Source organism: Pristiophorus japonicus, chromosome 9 (assembly GCF_044704955.1).
Source record: "Pristiophorus japonicus isolate sPriJap1 chromosome 9, sPriJap1.hap1, whole genome shotgun sequence".
Classification (NCBI taxonomy): Eukaryota; Metazoa; Chordata; class Chondrichthyes; family Pristiophoridae; genus Pristiophorus; species Pristiophorus japonicus.
This window is the reverse complement of record NC_091985.1, coordinates 65,893,454-65,918,226: the sequence shown is the minus strand read 5'-3', so window position 1 is coordinate 65,918,226 and position 24,773 is coordinate 65,893,454. Positions and strand designations below refer to the sequence as shown.

Here is a 24,773-nt window from a genome sequence, read left to right as displayed (position 1 = left end):
CAATCTCCTGTCAAAGTTATGATGGCCGATTGGGAGGACCCCCAACGGAAATTCAGGTGGGGTGTCTAATTAGTAGTATATTCTCGCTCTCTCTTGCTCTCTCTTTCCCCCCGCCTGCTCTCTCTCTCTCTCCCCGCCCCCTCCACCGCGCTCTCTCTTTCTCTCTCTCTCTTCCCCCCCCTCACTTCCCCCTCTCTCTCTCTCCCCCCTCTCTCTCTCTCTCCCCCTTCCCTCTCTCTCTTCCCCCCCTCACTTCCCCCTCTCTCGCCCTCGCTCTCTCACCCTCGCTTTCTCTCTCTCTCTCCCCTTCTCTCTCTCCCCTTCTCTCTCTCCCCCTTCTCTCTCTCTCTCTCTCTCTCTCTCTCTCTCTCTCTCCCCCCTTCTCTCTTCCCCACCCTCTCTCTCTTCCCCACCCTCTCTCTCTTCCCCACCCTCTCTCTCTTCCCCACCCTCTCTCTCTTCCCCACCCTCTCTCTCTTCCCCACCCTCTCTCTCTTCCCCCCCTCTCTCTCTTCCCCCCCTCTCTCTCTTCCCCCCCTCTCTCTCTTCCCCCCTCTCTCTCTCTTCCCCCCTCTCGCTCTTCTCCCCCGCCTCTCTCTTCTCCCCCGCCTCTCTTTCCCCCCGCCTCTCTTCCCCCACTGCCTCTCTCTCTCTCTTCCCCCCTGCCTCTCTCTCTCTCCCCTCTCTCTCTCTTTCTCTCTCTCTCTCTCTCCCCCTTCTCTCTCTCTTCCCCCTCCTTCTCTCTTCCCCCCTCTCTTCCCCCCTCTCTCTCTCTCTCTTCTCCCCCTGGCTCTCTCTCTTCTCCCCCTGCCTCTCTCTCTCTTCTCCCCCTGCTTCTCACTTCTCCCCTGCCTCTCTCTCTTCTCCCCCTGCCTCTCTCTCTCTCTCTCTCTCCCCCTGCCTCTCTCTCTCTCCCCCTGCCTCTCTCTCTCTCTTTCCCCTGCCTCTCTCTCTTTCCCCCTGCCTCTCTCTCTTTCCCCCTGCCTCTCTCTTTCCCTGCCTCTCTTTCTCTCTCTTTCCCTGCCTCTCTCTCTCCCCCTGCCTGCCTCTCTCTCTCTCTCCCCCTGCCTGCCTCTCTCTCTCTCTCCCCCTGCCTGCCTCTCTCTCTCTCTCCCCCTGCCTGCCTCTCTCTCTCTCTCCCCCTGCCTCTCTCTCTCTCTCCCCCTGCCTCTCTCTCTCTCTCCCCCTGCCTCTCTCTCTCTCTCCCCCTGCCTCTCTCTCTCCCCCTGCCTCTCTCTCTCTCTCCCCCTGCCTCTCTCTCTCTCTCTCTCCCCTTGCCTCTCTCTCTCTCTCTCTCCCCCTGCCTCTCTCTCTCTCTCTCCCCCTGCCTCTCTCTCTCTCTCTCCCCCTGCCTCTCTCTCTCTCTCCCCCTGCCTCTCTCTCTCTCTCCCCCGCCTCTCTCTCTCTCTCCCCCTGCCTCTCTCTCTCCCCCTTGCCCTCTCTCTCTCTCCCCCTCGCCCCCTCTCTCTCCCCCTCGCCCTCTCTCTCTCTCTCCCCCTCGCCCACTCTCTCTCTCTTCCCCCTCGCCCTCTCTCTTCCCCTTCGCCCTCTCTCTCTCTCCCCCTGCCTCTCTCTCTCTCTCTCTCTCCCCCTGCCTCTCTCTCTCTCTCCCCTTGCCTCTCTCTCTCTCTCTCTCCCCCTGCCTCTCTCTCTCTCTCTCTCTCTCTCTCTCCCCCTGCCTCTCTCTCTCTCCCCCTGCCTCTCTCTCTCCCTCTCTCCCCCTGCTTCTCTCTCTCTCTCGCCCTCTCTCTCTCTCTCTCTCTCTCTCTCTCTCTCTCTCTCTCGCCCTCTCTCTCGCTCTCGCCCTCCCTCTCTCTCCCTCTCTCTGTCACATACACATACAAGCATACATAAAAACACCCATTTTAAGGTTAAAAAAAAACACAGCCTCTATTTCATTAAAAAAGTTAATTTCCAAAGTTTTTAAAATTTGCTCTCCAGCTTTTCTTTAAGTAATTTTGAAAAACAATTGAGCAGAAATTACGAGAAACTAAAGAAAAATATTTTCGCAGTTCAGCTACTAAATGATACATCCTGGGAAATGTAACACGCTGCACATACCCAGACTGTGTAGTCTTAATTCAGCTAGCAATGTAATAGTTCTAATTTAAAAAATCAGGGTTTTTGGAGTGATTGAAGACTTCAGGTAAATAATTTAGTTAAAGCATTAAAAGACATAAATACAATTCAATAGATAATTTTAATCATGTTATTGTGAAATGTGTAATTTTTTGATTTTAAAATATTTGATTTGAACCCTTATTTTGGACATTAGAAGTTTCAATTACTGAGAAAAGAGTGCCAGATGAAAACATTTTGATTGATTTGCAGGGAAAAGGTAATCTAGTGGCTAGACTCTGTAAATACACAACGACAGGAGCCAGTTGCTACTGGGCTTTTCTACTACGTATATGTGTAGGCATAAGAATTTATAATGGAAAATTTGACATAGATGTGTGGCAACAGGATCTAAGAATGTCAGGAAGTTTGTGTAAAAATTAGATTTTGGTAAGATATACAGATAATTAAGAGCCCAAGTTTCCACACGCGCCTAGAACGGCGCAGTCCTGACCTGGACGCTCATTTTTCGCGCCACAAAGTGCGCCTAAAAAAACCTCGTTATTCTCCACCTACCTGCAGGTCCTCTGGCCCTCGGCGCAGCCAGCACGAGCTGTGGGAGGGCGGAGCCAGGTCCCTGCGCTGAAAACAGTGCCGGGACCTCTGCACATGCGCGCTACAGTGGGCACGGAAGTGCAGTAGCTCCAGGCGCCGAAGTGTGTGGGAGGGGCCGGAAGCACGCAGCCCCTAGCCCTGGCTGAATGGCCTCACTGGGGCTGCGTGAATAATGCTCCTCCCACGGCCAGCTCCTGCTCCCCCCGGACCAGACCCGACACCCGCTCCCCCCTGCCTCCGGACCAGACCCGACACCCGCTCCCCCCCTGCCTCCGGACCAGACCCGACACCCGCTCCCACCCCCCCCCCCCCCCGCCTCCGGACCAGACCCGACACCCGCTCCCACCCCCCCCCTGCCTCCGGACCAGACCCGACACCCGCTCCCCCCCCCCCCCCCCCCCCACGACTGGACCCGACCCGACCCGACCCGCGCTCCTGTTCCCGCTCCCCGACTGGACCCGACCCGACCCGCGCTCCTGTTCCCGCTCCACCCCGCGCCCCCCCCCCCCGACTGGACCCGACCCGCCCCCGACTGGACCCGACCCGACTGGACCCACGCTCCTGTTCCCGCTCCCCGCCCCCCCGACTGGACCGACCCACGCTCCTGTTCCCGCTCCTCCCCCCCCCCCCGACTGGACCCAACCCGACCCGCGCTCCCGCCCCCCCCCCCCCCCCCCACTGGACCCGACCCCCCCCCCCCCCCCCCACTGGACCCGACCCGACTCCCGCTCCCGGACTGGATTCGACCTGACCTCTCTCTCTCCTCCCTCCCTCTCTCTCTCTCCCTCCCTCCCTCTCTCTCTCTCTCCCTCCCTCCCTCCCTCTCTCTCTCTCTCTCTCTCTCTCTCTCTCTCTCTCTCTCTCTCTCTCTCTCTCTCTCTCTCTCTCCCCTCTCTCCCCCCCCATCCCCTCTCTCCCCCTCCCCTCTCTCCCTCTCTTTCCCCCCCTCCCCCGACCCGACCCAACCCAACGCCACCTACCTGTAAATCTGGTGCTGGGGACGGGCCCTGCCCGAAGTCTCGGGCCGGCCCGTTCAGCCTTCGGTCCCGAAAGGCCTGCCTGAAGCACTTTCACACAGGTAGGAAGATGGTTTATTTAATCTTTTCTTTGCTTATAAATGTTTATTCAGGTTGGATTTATTTGTATAATATTTGTATGTATAAATAAGGATTTATTATAGAATTTAATGACTTCCCCTCCCCCCCCCTCGTTCCCTACGCCTGATTTGTAACCTGCGCCTGATTTTTTAATGTGTAGAACAGGTTTTTTCAGTTCTACAAAAATCTTCACTTGCTCCATTCTACTTTAGTTTGGAGTACATTTTCACTGTGGAAACTTTGAAATCAGGCGTCAGTGGCCAGACACGCCCCCTTTTGAAGAAAAAATTCTGTTCCAAAGTAGAACTGTTCTACCTGACTAGAACTGCAGAAAAAAAAATGTGGAGAATTGCGATTTCTAAGATAGTCCGTTCTCCACCAGTTGCTCCTAAAAATCAGGTGCAAATCATGTGGAAACTTGGGCCCTAAGTGTCAGCCTGATTCAGTTGGTAGCACTCTTATCTGTGAGTCAAAAGGTTTTGGATGCAAATTTCGCTTAAGGACTTGCACAAAATCTAAGGTGAGAGAGTGCTGCATTGTCAGAAGTGCTGTCCTTTGGATAAGATTTTAAGATGATCATCTGTCTGTTCAGGTGGACATTAAAAATTTCATGGCACTATTTGAGGCAAAGTAGGGAGTTCGCTTGGTGTTATGGACAACATTTAGCTCTCAACCAACACTACCAAAACAAATTAACTTATCATACATCTCTTTAGCTGAGATGTTTCAATGCGCAATTTGCAGAGATTACACTTTAAAAGTAATATGTATGAAGTACTGACATTTCTTAGACTTGTGGTAATTCTCTATCTAAATGCAAATCTTTATTTATGAAAGCTGGATAATCTCCCATGTTTTTTTCTCATGTAGCCTGGGATTGAGCATGGCTGTTTAGCTGCAAAGGTCACTGCTCAGCTACGCCATATTGTAAAATTGTTTAATTAGTCAACGAGATGCTCCTTGTAATTGGTGAGGGGAATCCCTCTAGATGGTCTGCTGCTTGCAAAAAATTTGTTCAGTTTAATTTGTTGTTGGTTAACCTAGTTGAATTATTTGAGGAGTTACCGATATGGTGATAAGGGAGTATCTATGGATGTTATTTGTGGACTTCCTGAAAGTTTTCGATAAGGTTCCACACAAGCGACTGAACAAAAATAAAAGTGCATGGAATTGGAGGCGACCTATTGACATGGGTAGCTGAATTGGTTAGGAGGTAGGAGACAGAGAGTAGAGAAAATGGGTAGGTACTTCAGTTGTCAGGATGTGACTAGTGGTGTCCCCCAGGGATCTGTACTGGGGCCTCAGCTGTTCCCTATATTCATTAATGACTTAAGATGAAGGAATAGAGGGCTGTATATCCAAGTTTGCTGATGACACTAAGTTAGGTGACACAGTAAGTAATGTAGATCGGAGCAGAAAGTTGCAAAGGGGCATTCATACATTAAGTGAATGGCCAAAATTGTGGCAGGTGGAGTTCAACATGGGGAAGTGGAAAGCCATCAATTTTGGACCTATCAAATATAGATCAGAGTATTTTCTAAATGATAAGCTAGGAACAGCGTGTTACGCTTATAATAAAGGATGAAACTGAGTACTGTAAGCAATGAGTAAGTGTGACTTTGGCTCCTTTAATTCAACTCCAGAGTGCAGGTAGCGTGTGGGTGGCCTGCTTATATACAGTGCTCCCAAGGGATGCTGGGATCCCTTGGGACTCCAATAAGTAAGCCATCTGGTGGTGGTGTGATACAGGTTGCCAAGGGTTAAATACATAACATCACTCCCTCGTAAACTCAATAATACACTTATTTACAGGATGAGACGATCTGAGGCTTTTTGCTCCCTTGTCGATCGTCTCGGTACAAATGCAAGTGTGGGTGAGTTGGTTGGTTCTTCACTGGGCTGCTGGGCAGCTGGCCTTGCCGGGCTGCTGGAGATGGTGAGTTCAGCTTTGTGGTCAACCATGATGTCGGTTGCCACTTGTGTGTGTGTTGGAGGGTCAAAGTTGGTTTGGGTTGCTCACAGCTGTTAGGGAACCGCAATTTGATTTGGTCCAAATTCTTTCTGCATGTTAGTCCATTGGCCAATTTGACCTGAAACACCCTACTCCCTTCTTTGGCTATGACCGAGCATGCGAGCCATTTGGGACCATGTCCATAATTGAGTACAAACACAGGATCATTGACCTCAATATCGCATGACAAATTTGCGCAATCATAATACATACTTTATTGATGCCGCCTGCCCTCAACGTGATCAGGGTGGACAAGAAAGAGCCTTGTTTTGAGCGCCCTTTTCATGAGCAGCTCGGCTGGGGGAACCCCGGTGAGCGAGTGGGGTTTGGTGCGGTAGCTGAGCAGAACTCGGGACAGTCAGGTCTGCAGGGAGTCTTCCGACGCACGTTTCAAGCTTTGCTTGATAGTCTGAACTGCCCGTTCTGCCTGGCCATTGGATGCGGACTTGAATGGGACAGATGTGATGTGCTTGATCCCATTGCGGGTCATGAATTACTTGAATTCAGCACTGGTGAAACACGGCCCATTGTCGCTGACTAGGACATCAGGTAGGCCATGTGTGGCAAACATGGCTTGTAGGCTTTCGATGGTGGCGGTGGATGTGCTTACAGACATTATTACACATTCAATCCATTTTGAATAAGTATCCATGAAAATCAAGAACATTTTGCCTAGAAATGGGCCCGCATCGTCAACGTGGATCCTAGACCACGGTTTGAAGGGCCACGACCACAAACTTAACAGTGCCTTTCTGGGTGCATTGCTCAGTTAAGAGCAAGTGTTGCACTGGCGCACGCATGACTCTAAATCTGAGTCGATGCTGGGCCTCCACACATGGGATCTGGCTATGGCTTTCATCATTACAATGTCTGGGTGGGTGCTGTGTAGGTCATGAATGAACGTTTCTCTGCCTTTCTTGGGTAAGACCGCATGATTACCCCACAAAAAACAGCCCGCTTGCAAGGACATTTTGTCTTTGAGCCTGTGGAACGGTTTAATCGCTTCCTGCATCTCCGCTGGGACGCTGGACCAGCTCCCATGGAGGACATAGTTTTTTACCAGGGACAGTAAAGGATCCTGGCTGGTCCAGGTCCTGATCTGTTGGGCCGCAATGGGTGACACTTCGTTTTCGAATGCATCCATCACCATGAGCAAGTCTGCAGGCTGTGTCATTTCCACCCCGGTGGTGGGCAATGGTAGCCAACTGAGAGCATCAGCGCAGTTCTCTCTGCCTGGTCTGTGGCGGATTACATAGTCGTATGTCGACAGCGTGAGTGCCCATCTTTGTATGTGGGCAGAGGCGTTAGTGGTAATCCCTTTGCTCTCTGAGAATAGCGATATGAGCAGCTTATGGTCAGTTTCAAGCTCAAGCTCACCCCATAAAGGAAAACCAGAGCTTCTTCATTCATGCTGTAGGCCCTTTCGGCCTTGGACAGACTCCTGGACGCATAAGCGACCGGTTGCAAAATCCCCGATTCGTAACACACACCCAACCCCGTATGACGACGCATCGCTAGCTAGCACTAATCATTTACATGGGTTATACAGAACAAGCAGTTTGTTTGAACATAACAGATTTCTGGCTTTCTCAAAGGCAGCCTCTTGTGATTTCCCCCATACCCAGTCGTTTCCCTTGCGCAGTAGCACATGTAGAGGTTCTAGCAAGGTGCTTAACCCGGATAGGAAATTACCAAAATAGTTGAGGAGTTCCAGGAACGACCGCAGGTCTGTCACGTTCTGTGGTTTCGGCGCGTTCTTGATGGCCTCCGTCTTGGCGTCGGTGGGTCTGATGCCGTCTGCTGCGATTCTTCTTCCCAAGAACTCGACCTTTGGCGCCAGGAAAACAAACTTTGTGTATTTCAACCTGAGTCCCACGCGATCTAGCCAACTTAGAACCTCTTCCAGATTCTTCATGTGTTCGATGGTGTCCCGACCTGTGACCAGTATGTCATCCTGGAAAACCACGGGTGCGAGGAACTGACTTTAGCAGGCTCTCCATGTTCCATTGGAAAATTGCCGCGGTCGACCGATTCCCGAATGGGCATCTGTTATAGACCTTTGAGCGTGTTGATACAGGTGAGGCCTTTCGAAGATTCCTCTAGCTCCTGCGTCATGTAGGCCGAGGTCAGTCCAACTTGGTGAACGTCTTTCCTCCAGCCAGGGTCGCAAATAGGTCGTCTGCCTTGGATAGCGGGTACTGATCCTTTAGTGAAAAATGGTTAATCGTTACTTTATAGTCCCCACAAATTCTGACCGTGCCGTCACCTTTAAGTACTGGGACAATCGGACTGGCCCACTCGTTGAATTCCACCGGCGCAATGGTGCCTTCTCGCTGCAGCCTGTTCAGCTCAATTTCCACTTTCTCTCGCATCATATACGGTACCGCCCGTGTCTTGTGGTGGATGGGTCGTGTACCGGGAACCAAATGGATCTGCACTTTCGCCCCTGAGAAACTTCCAATGCCTGGCTTGAACAACGATGGAAATCTGCTCAGAACCTGAGCACATGAGGCGTAGTCGACGGACGAAAGTGCTCGGATGTCGTCCCAGTTCCAGTGAATTTTTCCCAGCCAGCTTCTGCTGAACAGTGTGGGCCCATCCCCTGGCACGATCCACAGTGGGAGTTCAGCTCCATCATAAGAGACTTTGACTTCTGCACTGCCAATTACAGGGATAAGCTCTTTGGTGTAAGTTCTTAGATTGGTGTGAATGGGACTGAGCTTGGGCCTGTGTGCCTTGTTGCACCACAGCCTGTCGATGGCCTTTTTGCTCATTATGGACTGACTCGCACCCGTGTCCAGTTCCATGGATACTGGAATTCCGTTCAGTTCAACTTTTAACATTATTGGTGGACATTTCGTGGCGAAGATGTGTACCCCATACACTTTTACTTCCTTGGTTCGAGTCTCTAGTTCAGCCTGATCCACCGTGGATCGATCTTCCTCTGCAACGTGGTGGTTTGCAGAGTTTGCAGCTCGCTTGCACATTCGCTAGAGGTGTCCCATTGTTCTGCAGCCGTTGCACGCATAGTGCTTCAAGCGGCATTGATGGACCTGATGATCGCTTCCACAACGCCAACAAGGTGTTAACTGCCTCGCATTAACGATTGATGGCGGACTCTGGGTCATCTGAGGTCGTGCAGCAGCCGGCGTGTGCGTTCTGCCATGTATATTCCTGTTCGAAAACGACGTTACTTTGTGCACAGTATTGGCCGAAACCTCTTTATGCTGCAAAATTTGTTTGGTGTTATCGCTGGTGGATATAAATGCTTGGGCTATCATTATGGCTTTGCTCAGATTCAGTGTTTCAATAGTCAATAGTTTGCGAAAGATTACCTCATGACCAATGCCAAGCACAAAAAAGTCTCTCAGCATTTGTCCTAGGAATCCATCAAATTCGCAATGTCCTGCGAGGCGCCTTAGTTCGGCGACGTAGCTCGCCACTTCTTGGCCCTCCGACCATGTCATGTGTAGAACCGATACCTTGCCATCAAAATGCTTTCCTTAGGATTTAGGGGCTCCTGGACCAGCGTACACAATTCTTTATAGGATTTGGTTGTTAGTTTTACCGGAGCTAGAAGATTCTTCATGAGGCCATAGGGTATTGCCCCACAGACGGTAAGGAGGATCGCCCTTCATTTGGCAGCGTTCTCGTCCCTTCCAGCTCGTTGGCCATGAAGTATTGGTCGAGTCTCTCCACGAAGTCCTCCCAATCATCCCCTTCTGAGAACTTCTCCAGGATACCAATCGTTCTTTGCATTTTCACGTGGTTGTTCGTTATCTCGTCACCAATTGTTACGCTCATAATAAAGGATGAAACTGAGTACTGTGAGCAATGACCTTGGCTCCTTTAATTCGACTCCAGAGTGCAGGTACCGCGTGGGTGGCCTACTTATGTACGGGATGCTGGGATCACTTGGGACTCCAACAGGTAGGCCCTCTGGTGGTGTGATGCATGTTGCCAAGGGTTAAATACATAATACAGTGGAAGAGCAGAGATTTAGGGATTTGTGTACAGAAGTCACTATAAGCTAGTGGACAGGTACAAAACAATAATTAAAATGGCTAATGGAATGTTAGCCTTTATGTCAAGAAGTTGGAACACAAAGAGGTGGAAGTTATGCTACAGTTGTATAAAGCTCTGATTAGACTGTATCTGGAGCACTGCATTCAGTTCTGGGTACCGCACCTTAGGAAGGATATACTGGTCTTGGAAGGGGTGCAGCGCAAATTTACCAGAATAATACAATAGTTAAAAGGGTTAAATTATGAGGACAGGTTGCATAGATGAGGCTAGTATTCCTTTAAGTAAAGAAGACTAAGGGGTGATCTAATTAAGGTGTTTAAGATGATTAAAGGATTTGATATAGGTGGAGAAAAATTGTTTCCTCTAGTGGGGGAGTCCAGAGCAAGGGGACATAATAAAATTACAGCGAGGCCTTTCAGGGGTGATGTCACGAAGCACTCCTTCACACAAAAAGTTGTTGATGCTAGGTCAATTGAAAAATTAAAAATTGAGATAGATTTTTGTTTATATTAAGTCGTTTTGTACTAATGTTGTACACAGTAATTTCTAGGCAGATTAATACTTAAGTGATAATATAATGACAGCTTAAAACAATTCACCAGTAGCATTCGTGTGTTTCTCTACATTTGTGATCTTTTGTTGAATAATCTGATGTACAGTAAATGAGTCAGAAAATAATATTTTTGCATACAGTGTAAACTATTTGATATAAATTGAAGACAGGTTGAACCTCTCTTATCCGGGGCTCCCTTATCCGCCATCACCCCTCGTCTAGCACGGCTGCCGGGTGACGCATGCACAGAACGCGGCCGGTCAAAATCCTTCCGTCCCCAGTCTCAGAACATACATTTTTTTTTAAATTCGTACAGGGTACTCATCAATATAGTCTTTCTCCTCGATGTCGGGGTTATTGGCTGCCACCTCCTCATCGCCCTGCTGGAACTCCTGCAGCCATAGTCCTCGGGCCGGCCACTCTTCCCCACAGCGCTCCCTCCGGGGGGGTCGGGCCTGCTCAGACCACGCTGACTCTTCGGGCCCGTTTGGGCTGCTCCGATTCTTTGGGGCCCTTTGGCCCAACGACTCTTCTGGGCCCACCGGCCAGTCGACACTTCTGGGCCTGCCGACACTTTGGTGCCGGCTGAGTCTTCGGGACCAGTTGGGCCCGCTTGGGCCACCGACCCCACCCCCCCCCTCCCCCCGACCTTGGATCACCTCCTACCCCCCCCCCCCCCGACCTCGGGCCATCTCTCTTCCCCCCCCCCCCCCCCCCCGGGCCGATGACCTCCTCTCATTCGGCACAGGCCAGGTCCCGAGGGTGCCGGATAAGGGAGGTTCAATCTTTACATAATTAGTCAACAACTCTATTATCAATGTATCATATGACTACCAGGATGGTAGAAGGTAAATTCGATGAACCTTGGTCTTTTGTCATCTAGTAATTCCTATGTTCCTATGTTTTTCTTTCTGCTTTCTTACGACATTATTTGTATCCTGTTGAACTTTCCCCATCCCACCAATTTTCGATCTTAGTGTGCACAATGAAAAGTTAATCTAGGCAAGTACAAATAATAAACTACGTTCCCCATTCTGAATACTTTGTTATTTCTCCAACACTAGCATTAGATTCAGTTTATAGCTGTTAATTTTCTGATAAAAGCTGATCTCTTCTTTTCTTGTTTGCAGCTCTCCTGTATGCAACCATCTTTGGTAATGTGACAACGATCTTCCAGCAAATGTATGCTAATAGCAACAGGTACCATGAGATGCTGAACTGTGTCCGAGACTTTTTGAAGCTTTATCAAGTACCCAAGGGCCTTAGCGAGCGTGTCATGGACTATATTGTTTCTACTTGGTCAATGTCCAAAGGAATTGATACTGAAAAGGTATAGAAATGTATAGAAACTTAAAAGAAAATACGCACATTTTATATTGCTTCTGTAGTATATTTTGACATAACAGTGTCATCTTTGCTTCGTGACATTCTCACCTTTTGAGTTAGGTCATAGGTTTAATCCCTACTCTAGGACTTGAGTACATAATTTACGTTGCTATTCCACTGTATTACAAAGGGAATACTGCATTATCTGAGGTAATGTCTTTATTTTATGAGATGTTAAATTAAGGCTCTGTTCACCTGTTAAAGTAGACATAAAAGATTCCAAAGTCCTATTTGTAAACAAGCAAGGTGGTGTCTCAAGCATCATTCCTCCCTCAACCAAAAAATGATTAATTTGTGATTTATTTTATTTGCTGTTTGTGATATCCTGCTATCTCATTTGTCTACAGGTAAAAAGTATAATTTATAAATCCATAAAAACTTAAATAATTGAGAAAAAATAAACTTGACCATAAAATTATACATATCCAGTACCAATAACTTTTGCCTCCAAAGGGTTATCCTCTCTGAGGTCTGGACTGAAGTTTTGCTGTTTGTATCGTTCAGTTTCCAAGCTCCATATTCTTGGTCTCCAGATGTTCAGCACATTCTCGTGCATCAACCCTCTCCGAGCACTCTCCTGAGCCTCAGCCTCCTCCTTCCACCAGGCCCTTGTACTTTTACTGAATCCCAGCTTGAGTCCCCAGCACTAACTTCCTCTTTTGCTTTTGTATGTTCCTCTTCTTGGTAGCCTCGCTCTGCCTGATCATCATATTCAATTTGAATCTGTTACATTTTACCTACCATCTTGAATTTTAACAAAAGAAAATGATACAAATTTGAATACATCGGTAAAGAAAGCTGTGTGAGAGCCACATAGAGGGGTTAGATTTTGACTTTGTATGATCATATAAAACAGGTGATAGTGAATTGGCAGCATGTTTTATATCTCTCCCAATTTTGAAGTCACTGGAAATGCATATCAGGAGAGATGTAAATGGGCTGCTGCTTCGCTATCACCCATTTTACACTATCGCACAATGTCAAAATCTACCCCGCACATTGCAACGCAGAAATCATTAGATAGTAGGAAAGAACAAGAGACAGCTGAAGGAAGAGAGGAATATTTTGTTTTAATTTTCTCCATGAGTAACAGCCTTGGAGAACAAAAGGTAAATTCAGTGATCCTGTGGTCAGTTTAATCGCGCATGGGCTAGAGATGCTTGCAGATGACACAAAATGTGGAAGTATACAGAACAGTGAGGAGGATAGCGATAGACTTCAAGAAGACATAGACAAACTGGTGAAATGGGCGGACACGTGACAGATGAAATTTAACGCAGACAAATGTGAAGTGATACATTTTGGTAGGAAGAACGAGGAACGGCAACATAAACTAAAGGATACAATCCTAAAGGGGGTGCATGAACAGAGAGACCTGGGGTTTATGTGCACAAATCGTTGAAGGTGGCAGAGCAGATTAAGAAAGCGGTTAAAAAAATCATATGGGATCCCGGGCTTCATAAATAGAGGCATAGGTTATGATGAACCTTTATTAAACACTGCTTCGACCTCAACTGGAGTATTGTGTCCAATTCTGGGCACTGCACTTTAGGAAGGATGTGAAGGCCTTAAAAAGGGCGCGGAAAAGATTTATGAGAATAATTCCAGAGAGGAGGGACTTCAGTTACGTGGATAGACTAGAGAAGCTGAGGTTGTTCTCCTTAGAGCAGAGAAGATTGAGAGGAGATTTGATAGAGGTGTTCAATATCATGATGGGCCTAGACACAGTAGATAGAGAAAAACTGTTCCCATTGGCGGAAGGGTCGAGAACCAGAGGACACAGATTTAAGGTGATTGGCAAAAGAACCAAAGACAACATGAGGAAAAACTTTTTTATGCTGCGAGAAGTTAAGGATCTGGAATGCACTGCCTGAAAGGGTTTTGGAGGCAGATTCAATCATGGCTTTCAAAAGGGAAATGGATAAATACCTGAAGGAAAAACATTTGCAGGACTATGGGAAAGGGCAGGGGAACGGGACTAGCTGAAGTGCTCTTGCAGAGAACCGGCACGGACTCGACGGGCCGAATGGCCTACTGTGCAATGATTCTTTGTGTATGAAGTATGAACTGCACTCCCTTTGAGTGTGGCGCCCCACTAGAAGCATGTGATTGATAAATAGACTCACATATGTGTCACTGTGTTACAAGGGAAACTGTACCTATTACAAAATCGCTTATTGTCCGCCTTACTGTGAGCAATGCCATGGGAGATCTAATAGTTGTTTTGAAAAATATTTTATGTACCTTATCCAATCGAATACCGTTAAAAATACTGAGTCTGGGACTGATCTGACAAACGTTCTATTTTGGACATTTAATCCAGGTGCACAAACCAAGCATTACAAATTTTACGCTGCTTACATAACTTACTGAAATGCATTGCGCAACATGCCATCAAAATCATTGAATAATACATTATAACGCTCTAGTTGGACGATGGCTAAATGTTAAAGAGAAATGTGATATATTTGGGGTTTTTTTCGATCTTGACCAGTTTCTAACAAATCATGGTTAAAGAAAGGAAAGATAGATTACGAAGGTAAACTTGCGCAAAACATAAAAACAGATAGTAAAAGCTTTTACAGATATATAAAACGGAAAAGAGTGACTAAAGTAAATGTTGGTCCCATAGAAGATGAGAAGGGGGATTTAATAATGGGAAATGTGGAAATAGCTGAGACCTTAAACAATTATTTTGCTTCGGTCTTCACAGTGGAAGACACAAAAACCATGCCAAAAATTGCTGATCACAGGAATGTGGGAAGGGAGGACCTTGAGACAATCACTATCACTAGAGGGGTAGTGCTGGACAGGCTAATGGGACTCAAGGTAGACAAGTCCCCTGGTCCTGATGAAATGCATCCCAGGGTATTAAAAGAGATGGCGGAAGTTATAGCAGATGCATTCGTTATAATCTACCAAAAGTCTCTGGACTCTGGGGAGGTACCAGCGGATTGGAAAGCAGCTAATGTAACGCCTCTGTTTAAAAAAGGGGGCAGACAAAAGGCAGGGAACTATAGGCCGGTTAGTTTAACACCTGTAGTGGGGAAAATGCTTGAAATTATCATTAAGGAAGAAATAGCGGGACATCTAGATAGGAATAGTACAATCGAGCAGATGCAGCATGGATTCATGAAGGGGAAATCATGTTTAACTAATTTACTGGAATTCTTTGAGGATATAATGAGCATGGTGGATAGAGGTGTACCGATAGATGTCATGTATTTAGATTTCCAAAAGGCATTCGATAAGGTGCCACACAAAAGGTTACTGCAGAAGATAGAGGTACGCAGAGTCAGAGGAAATGTATTAGCATGGATAGAGAATTGGCTGGCGAACAGAAAGCAGAGAGTCGGGATAAATGGGTCCTTTTCAGGTTGGAAATCGGTGGTTAGTGGTGTGCCACAGGGATCGGTGCTGGGACCACAACTGTTTACAATATACATAGATGACCTGGAAGAGGGGACAGAATGTAGTGTAACAAAATTTGCAGATGACACAAAGATTAGTGGGAAAGCGGATTGTGTAGAGGACACAGAGGCTGCAAAGAGATTTGGATAGGTTAAGCGAATGGGCTAAGGTTTGGCAGATGGAATATAATGTCGGAAATTGTGAGGTCATCCACCTTGGGGGAAAAAAAACAGTAAAAGGGAATATTATTTGAATGGGGAGAAATTACAACATGCTGAGGTGCAGAAGGACCTGGGGGTCCTTGTGTACGAATCCCAAAAAGTTAGTTTGCAGGTGCAGCAGGTAATCAGGAAGGCGAATGGAATGTTGGCCTTCATTGCGAGAGGGATGGAGTACAAAAGCAGGGAGGTCCTGCTGCAACTGTATAGGGTATTGGTGAGGCCGCACCTGGAGTACTGCGTGCAGTTTTGGTCACCTTACTTAAGAAAGGATATACTAGCTTTGGAGGGGGTACAGAGACGATTCACGAGGCTGATTCCGGAGATGAGGGGGTTACCTTATGATGATAGATTGAGTAGACTGGGTCTTTACTCATTGGAGTTCAGAAGGATGAGGGGTGATCTTATAGAAACATTTAAAATAATGAAAGGGATAGACAAGATAGAGGGGTTGTTTCCACTGGTCGGGGAGACTAGAACTAGGGGGCACAGCCTCAAAATACGGGGGAGCCAATTTAAAACCGAGTTGAGAAAGAATTTCTTCTCCCAGAGGGTTGTGAATCTGTGGAATTCTCTGCCCAAGGAAGCAGTTGAGGCTAGCTCATTGAATGTTTTCAAGTCACAGATAGATAGATTTTTAACCAATAAGGGAATTAAGGGTTACGGGGAGCGGGCGGGTAAATGGAGCTGAGTCCACGGCCAGATCAGCCATGATCTTGTTGAATGGCGGAGCAGGCTCGAGGGGCTAGATGGCCTACTCCTGTTCCTAATTCTTATGTTCTTATGTTCTTATGACTTTGGCCATTTTCTGGTTCTCAAAATGCAGTGTAACTGGCATAACAGAACAACTGTTCCTTTGTAGTTGATTCAGATAGATTTGGATATTATGTAGACTCCCTTTCAAATGCAAAGTTGAACTGTGAATATTGTCTCTTCAAATTCCTATTGTATGCTCATTAACTCTCAGCAAAGCAGAAAGTAGGTATTGCAGGTTCAATGATTAAAATTATAATTTATTTTGAGTCTTTGGGTTTCCAGAGTAATATTGTGAAGTAATTTTCTTCTTTGAATATCTTGCTTTTAAGTTTCCTTACATTAAACATGTTTGTTTCAATAGTCTTCATACAACCAACAGAAGTACTGTGCCACTTTTGAACTTGCAATCAGCAACAAATATGCAATATATGAAGTACTATCAATGATAGTTCAGAATATTATCTGAATGGTGACAGATTAGGAAAAGGGGAGGTGCAACGAGACCTGGGTGTCATGTTACATCAGTCATTGAAAGTTGGCATGCAGGTACAGCAGGCAGTGAAGAAAGCAAATGGCATGTTGGCCTTCGTAGCAAGAGGATTTGAGTATAGGAGCAGGGAGGTCTTACTGCAGTTGTACAGGGCCTTGGTGAGACCACACCTTGAGTATTGTGTACAGTTTTGGTCTCCTAATCTGAGGAAGGACATTCTTGCTATTGAGGGAGTGCAGTGAAGGTTCAGCAGACTGATTCACGGGATGGCAGGACTGACATATGAGGAAAGACTGGATCGACTAGACTGATATTCACTGGAATTTAGAAGAATGAGAGGGGATCTCATAGAAACATATAAAATTCTGACGGGATTGGACAGATTAGATGCAGGAAGAATGTTCCCGATATTGGGGAAGTCCAGAACTAGGGGTCACAGTCTAAAGATAAGGGGTAAGCCATTTAGGACCGAGATGAAGAGAAACTTTTTCACCCAGAGAATTATGAATCTGTGGAATTCTCTACCACAGAAAGTTGTTGAGTCTAGTTCGTTGGATATATTCAAAAGGGAGTTAGATGTGGCCCTTATGGCTAAAGGGATCAGGGGGTGTGGAGAGAAGGCAGGAGTGGGGTACTGAAGTTGCATGATCAGCCATGATCATATTGAATGGTGGTGCAGGCTCGAAGGGCCGAATGACCTACTCCTGCACCTATTTTCTATGTTTCTATGTTAGCTCTTTTATGATACACCAGATCCAGGAATGGTAACTACTGGAATAAGGAATCCCTGGCTCCGCTCTTTTGCAATTATTTGTCTTCTAAGGCATAGATGGAAGTCCATCTCCTTACAAGGCAAACGGGTAACTCCTGGATTCTCTGCAGAATCGCAGAGGAATTTTGGCTTCCAGCATTTTAAAAGTAAATATAATTTAATATTTAATCTATTATTTCATTGAAACTCACTTGAATCTCAAACTGAATATACTGCTGCAAACTATGCAGTTAAAGTGTGGCTCCACCATTGCACAGGTTTCATTTGCCTGTAACTATTGATTTTTTAGTTGTAACTTCCTTCTAGAATATACATCATGAATAAATCATGATATTGTCTCTGAGTTGCAGGCTATCTCTAGGAATATGTTAAGCAAAGATTAACAGAAAGCTGCATGTATTTTTAAATCTTAACATTAGTGTCCCATTATATTGTCTTTGAAATATTTAAGCAGCATTCAGAGAAATGTTTCAATATTTTGGCTTTTGGCAAGTTTTTTTTCCTTTCATAATCACAGTTAGTATATAATTTTATATATTGTACTGATCAAGCATACAGTGATGCAGTCATTATTCACAGCATTAAGACCACCTTGTTTCTAAAATAATCACTAGTGAGCATACATAAATGACAACTAACTTAAGTTGTATGTTGAAGCTGATTTTCTCTATATTCCAAGAAAAACATTAGCATATCACGTATATTAATCTCGTATAACACAGTGCTGAATTGCACATTATATTTTTTGTATCTCTGAAACACTTTTTTAACAAATAGCAATTGATGCCTTGTAACTTGTATTGAACATACTATAATATATACAACAATGCTCAACGAATTGCATCATTATTGTATGATCCTTATAATTTTCCTGACTCGTTCATTGATGTAGCAATGCCTAATATCCTATTCCTCTCTCTTATATGGTAAAAGAGCATGAAAACAATTGATGAGATTTTGCTAATACAGTTTATATTCACAAGTAAAATGAATACAAGCATTGAATAAATATCAAAAATTCACAGTTCTGTGCAAATATGATTACTTGTACATTACAGAAAAAGGTGTTCCATCTAGCTTGCATGCACGGTGCTTTCTGTATAGTATATGATATCTACAGAAAGGTATAGTATGCTTTTAATAAATTATGAAGAAAACATTGATTTTTTTTATTTGCATGTTTCCCCTACAGGTCCTAGAAATTTGCCCTAAGGATATGCGAGCGGACATTTGTGTTCACTTAAACCGCAAAGTCTTCAAAGAGCACCCAGCATTTAGACTCGCAAGTGACGGCTGTCTACGAGCTCTGGCAATGGAGTTTCAGACCATACATAGTGCCCCAGGAGATTTAATTTACCATGCAGGCGAAAGTGTGGACAACCTTTGCTTTGTGGTTTCTGGGTCCTTGGAAGTAATTCAAGATGACGAAGTTGTTGCTATCCTAGGTAAAACTTGAAAACATGCTGTATTGATTCAGATTACTTTTTGTGGATGATAGACTGCCATTTAGGCTACTTAGAGGTCAGGCAGCTGGCAACTCATATGCTTTTAAGCATTTGTGGTACAATGCATTATGAAAACTATAAGCATCTAAAAATACCTAATAAGTATAATTGCTGGTTGGCTTGATTGTCAGTATGACAGCATACTACATAATGTACCAATTAAATTTGCATTGAACAAAAATACTTGCTAATGGTAGCATAGCACACCATTGATATTTTTTAAACAAAATGCTTACGAGTTTAAATGTCATTGATCTGAAAAAGAAATTATGTAGGTCATACTGTAGATGACTGTGGATAATGTGAGTGACCCTAATAGGGTAAGTTTGAAAGGTGAGAAGCAAACATTAGAAAGAAGAAAAAAATTGCATTTATACAGTGCTTTTCACAACCTCATGATGTTCCAATGTGCTTTACAGCCAATTAAGTATTTTTGAAGTATTCACTAGTAATGTAGGAAACACTGCAAGCTCCCAAAAACAGCAATGAAATAAATGACCAGTTATTTGTTTTAGTGATGTTGGTTGAGGGATAAATATTGTCCAGGAACCTCGGAGAACTCCCCTGCTCCTCTTCAACTGTGCCATGGGGCCACCTGAGTTCATCTGGGAGGGTAGATGGGGCTCTTAAAATCCAAGGATTAAAGCAGATATTAATATTGAAAATGCTTCTGTGAGCTTGCAAGGTAAGTTCTATGTAACACTTCTTTTGGGGGGGAAAAAATGATAATTTCACAATGAAGACTGGCTATGTGGAATCCACTGGCAAACAGTTATCGTGCTAGAATTGAGATTACTTCAGAGAGTAACATCACAAGAACCTTGGCAGAGGATTGTGTTGGTGATTAAACTATTGAAGTACCACATTTTCAAAAAAATAGTTGGATTTCCTTTATCTTATAAAAGTGTAGACATTTTATAAGATTATCTCAATACTCATAACCTTAGCAATTGTTGTTATCTTGACAAATGGTTAGTGAAGTGTTTGTATATGTAATTCATTTTATCATGTGGCGTAGTAGGTTTGCAGACAGGGGCCTTGTGTGAATATATAAAGCCTAGAAAGGGCTCTGTTTGACATAGGCAACTGTAGAGCTTGAATGCTACCTGAAGGTGGGTGTGCTGCAACAAATTACTATTAAAGAAATAAAGGACGAGCAGTGGGAATGGTAACTTTTCTGGGTACTTTAGGATAGGTGGCAAAATTCAAATGCTTCTCTCTGGCTCTGAGTTTGATGATGCAACTGTTTCATTCAGACTGAACCAATAATCCATCAAATATAACATAAAGATAAAGGTATTCCAATGACACATGTCTGTAATGTACAAATAACTAAACAAATTTAGAGATAAGGAACGCTTTGAGGATTGCATTTTTGCACCAGAGTTATATTTTGTGTACTGAAAACTTTGCAACACGCATGCAATTTCAATTATTTACCATAAATCAGTTGTGCTTATAATATAAGAACATAAGAAATAGGAACAGGAGTAGGCCATACGGTCCCTCGAGCCTGCTCCGCCATTCAATAAGATCATGGCTGATCTGATCATGGACTCGGCTCCACTTCCCTGCCCGCTCCCCCTAACCCCTTATCCCCTTATCGTTTAAGAAACTGTCTATTTCTGTCTTAAATTTATTCAGTGTCCCAGCTTCCACAGCTCTCTGAGGCAGTGAATTCCAGAGATTTATAACCCTCTGAAAGAAGAAATTTCTCCTCATCTTTGTTTTAAATGGGCGGCCCCATATTCTAAGATCATGCCCTCTAATTCTAATGGCGCTACATAGCAAAAAACAACGTATCTTCCGACTTATTGTGAGGAACATCATGGAAAACCTGTTGGTATTTTATTCAGTTGTATGGCTTACGGCAAACTTTGGCTTCAAAATGAGCATGAATAGCAAGAAAGGACCTTCATAAAGTAATAGCTGGTACTTTCCCATGGTTCATGATTACACTTCATGCAAATGCCATAAAAACATTTCAAGTAATATCTGCAAAGGAAAGACTCTGCTGCTGATTAAATCTAGAAAGACTGAGGAAGCAACTGCTTTTGCAACAACGTGCCTTTGGGATGCTGCATCTGCTCATTCTAAAACCCATCCACAAATCCTTGGTTACAACAGTTGAGAAGGAGGCTGCACCAGGATTATTCAAAGGGATCCTCAGCTGCATTCAGGTAAGTCTCTGGTTATTTTTTTTCCCGACTGCTTGTGGAACTTTAGGCCCATTTATAGCTGTGTTGGCTGCTCTAGTTGAATTGAAAAATTGTGGTGTTATTGTTAGAGCTACAGAACAAGTTGCTCTTCCAATATGGATGTGCTGCTCAGTCTGCCATTAGGAGGAGGAGGAGGAGTTACAGCAGCAAGTCAGAGTGCAGAGATCTGTAGCTGCTGGGAGAAGAGGGCATAAGGAGAGGCAGACGCAGGAGTCCTTACACCACACAGATGTACAGGAACATTTTAACTCTGGTTAATTGAGCAGCATTGTGTCCAGCAGCTCCGCTTCACCAGGAATGCAGGGATAAAGCTGTGTCACTTGTTGCAGCGCCAACTGCAGCCTTGCAGGAGGCCACACATTTTATTGCATGTGGCTCTGAAGCTTACTGTAGTCCTGAATTTCTACGTTTCAGGGTCATTCCATGCTGCAACATTGGTCAATTAGCCATGCACTGCTGCATCAAGCAGGTGACGGATGCGCTCTTTGTTAGCGAAACTGTAAAGTCCTGTCCCCTCAGTACAGATTCATGTAGTGAAGTCAAGGTCACTCTGGACCTGCACCTTTATTTCACAGCTCTGGAATGCTGCACTTGCCTGAGACCTGTCCTTATATACCTGTCTCTTGCAAGTGCACCCCTGGTGGTAAGGTATAATGGTGGTTACAGGTCATATCTTATTACAGTCATGTATAGCATGTTAGGATACAGTTATATATAATAATGTAAGATACATGACAGAAACAAAATCATAATTTTCCCAAGGAGGCAGCAAACCAACAAGACCGAGCTCTGCGCTTCGCAAGGATAGCAGAGTTTCCCCAGATACAGGGCAAAGTTTGACTGCACACATGCAACTGTGCATGCTCCATGTTTAGAACCCGGTATATACATCAACAGGAAGGCCTTCCACTTGTTTGGTTGGTGTGTGACAACAGGCAGCGCATTGTGCAGATCTGTGGCAGGTTTCCTCGCAGTTGTCATGATACCTTTATCCTGTGGCAGTCCTCAATCCCCCCTTCTCATCCACCCACAACCATTGGGTGTCAGACCAGCTGTTTAGGGACAAGGGCATCCCCTGAGCACCTGGCTCATTAACCTATCAGGAATCAAAGCACAGGCACAGAGGAGCCTTACAATTAGAGCCACATCTCCACCAGAATGCTGTTTGAGCAAACCATCGGCATCCTGAAACAGATGTTCCACTACTTGGATAAGCATGGAGGTGTCCTGCAAAATAGCCCTGAATGTCTTCATTGTAGTTTGCTGCATGCTCCATAACTTTACCCTAGAGAGAAGGCAACCTGTAAAGTACTCGAGGAGGAAGAAACAGAGGTACAGCAATAGGAAGAACAGCAGGATGCTAAAGATTCAGAGGAAGAATGAGCACGCCTTTCATCTGTCAGAGCTTTACGGCAATAATCAGTGAGGAATATTTTGGTTTAATCATTTCCCCCCTCTTTTTCCCAACAGTCCCTCTTACACTCAGGCACAGTCCTTACAGCCTCCAGATGAATGCCCTTAACTTCAACACCAGTATGGGTATTGCAATCACTTCACTAGGCATGGTCAAACAAACACCAATCCAAAGAAACTCTGGGGTCTGGTTCCAGATAGTTAATTTTTCAATTAGGATCAAATAAGTTGTGCAAACTCTAGTGCCCGGCTTAAGTACTCATTTGCCTGATCTGGTGCTCCTACAAGGTGCTACCCCAATGGCTAAACCTGGGAGGTATCTGCTGAAGGTATGCGAGATGACATGGTGGTTGACCTGGGATCTCAGGCCTTAGAAGGCTGAGCTGTAGTCTACAGTATCTCGATGGCAACCAGGGTAGTCTAGCCCAGCTGGCTGGCTGGCATCAACATGGGCACTGGTTCAGGGTCTTGTGGGGACCAGGCATGCTGTCATCCTGAGAGAGGACTGCATCTGCCTCTCCCATGGCACCACTGCCACTCACATGGGGTTGCGTCTCAACACTCCCATTGCTCTGCTTGAGAACAGAGTGCAGGAGTGAAGTGATAGTTTGGAAGCCCCTATCCATGCCTTCCTTCATGCTTTGCAAGCTGGAGAGATGTTGGAATCCAGAGATCACAATGGGATCAGTCTGAGCTTCCATCAAAGCCTCTATAACTGAGGGCCCTGCTGCAGTGTGTATAGAGGTAACGACATGCTTCATGTTTGACTGCATTGTTTCGGTAACCTTTGCGATAACCCAGACAAGTTGGAGATGCACTCCTCCATATTGTCTGACATTATGCACAGGCTAGCAGACAGTCCAATTCACCTTGAGAAGTTAGTAACACACAACCATCATCTCCTATTGGCTGGACCCTTGAAGTCAATATCTGTGCTCTCTGTAGCAGGGCTAAGATATGAGTACTCTCTGTGGCGAGCTGGTTCCTGGGCCGTTCTGTCCTCCTGCCCTTGATGTTGCGCACTTGTTCATTTGCTCAATGAATCTCCCAGTGCAAACCCCTCTAACTCACTTCATAAAGTATACGAATTGCCAATTTATGAGTTGGTGAGGGTGAGTGACGGTGTCTCTTCAGGAGGGGTCTCCCCCTCTTCCTGCAAGTAGACTCGTTACTTGTGATGCACCTGGAGAGAGAATAGAGGGACAAGAGTTAGCATTTAGTTGCAGATACAGATGAGCAGCAGCTCAAAGCAGCAAAACTCAGAAGAGAGTTCAGTCAGAAAAGAGAGAGAGGGTAAGATGGCCAAAATCACTGTGGAGTGATCCTCCAGCTTTGTCAATTGCGATACACCTGAAGCACCCTCTGCCTACGAGTTCCACTGTAACCTCTTCGAATGGGCACATGACTTGTAGCCCTCCTCCAATCTTGTCTGCAGACTGCCTTAAACTGGTGTCACTGCTGCTCAATTACCCACTGTCCCAGTCGATGAGCTGCCAGTAAACCGATTGAGTAGCACTGGCAGCTCACCAGGCATAACCAAATGAAGCAGGAGCACCAATTTGGCTCATGCCTCTAGCCAATGTCATTGGAGTGTGGAGCAGCTGCAATGCCCATTTTGCACCTATTTTTGGCACCAGTTGAATTTCTCCGTCCATATTTTGAACCTTCGGTTGACTTTTCATTTTTTAAATTATGTTTTCTTACAGGTATGATTGAGATGTAATAGTGCAGTTTAAAAATTAATTTAAGTATCAGGATTTTGGCATACTTGTATATTCATAAGGTTATTCATAACATTAATTCCATGTCATTTACATGTCCTTGTCTTTTGAATTCAGTCTATTTGTGATTATCTGATGCTTTTGAAAAAAATATTGTTGAATAGATTTTAATATGAGGTAAAACAAAATCAATTGCATACTAATGAATATTTTTAGTGTGTGAAAATGAGCAGATTATTAGGAAGTTAAAAGTTCAGCTCCCCCTAATGGTTATATGGATTTACAACCATTCCTCTTAATTTTGGTTTGTTGAGTAATAGTTTGCAAATTTCCATTTTTTTATTGAGTCTTATAATCTAAATTTAAAACTATTTAAGAAAGTATCCAGGAACCTTTAGAAATAGATTGTTGATCCCAAGGAGAGCAGTCTAGTTTGAATTCTAGCCATGATTTTCTAACACCCACAATATTTAGAGCGATATGAGTTTATAGCACAGAAGAAGGACATTTGGTCCATCATAT

The 24,773-nt window shown here is 45.1% G+C and overlaps 1 protein-coding gene across 1 annotated transcript in view; it reads left to right on the top strand.

The window, feature by feature from the left end:
• Positions 1-24,773, top strand: part of kcnh1a (potassium voltage-gated channel, subfamily H (eag-related), member 1a) — a 453,352-nt gene that overhangs the window by 168,329 nt on the left and 260,250 nt on the right. The window contains exons 8-9 of the mRNA XM_070888701.1: positions 11,491-11,690; positions 18,586-18,838. Of these exons, the coding sequence (XP_070744802.1) occupies positions 11,491-11,690; positions 18,586-18,838 (453 nt within the window). The remainder of the gene's footprint in view (positions 1-11,490; positions 11,691-18,585; positions 18,839-24,773) is intronic.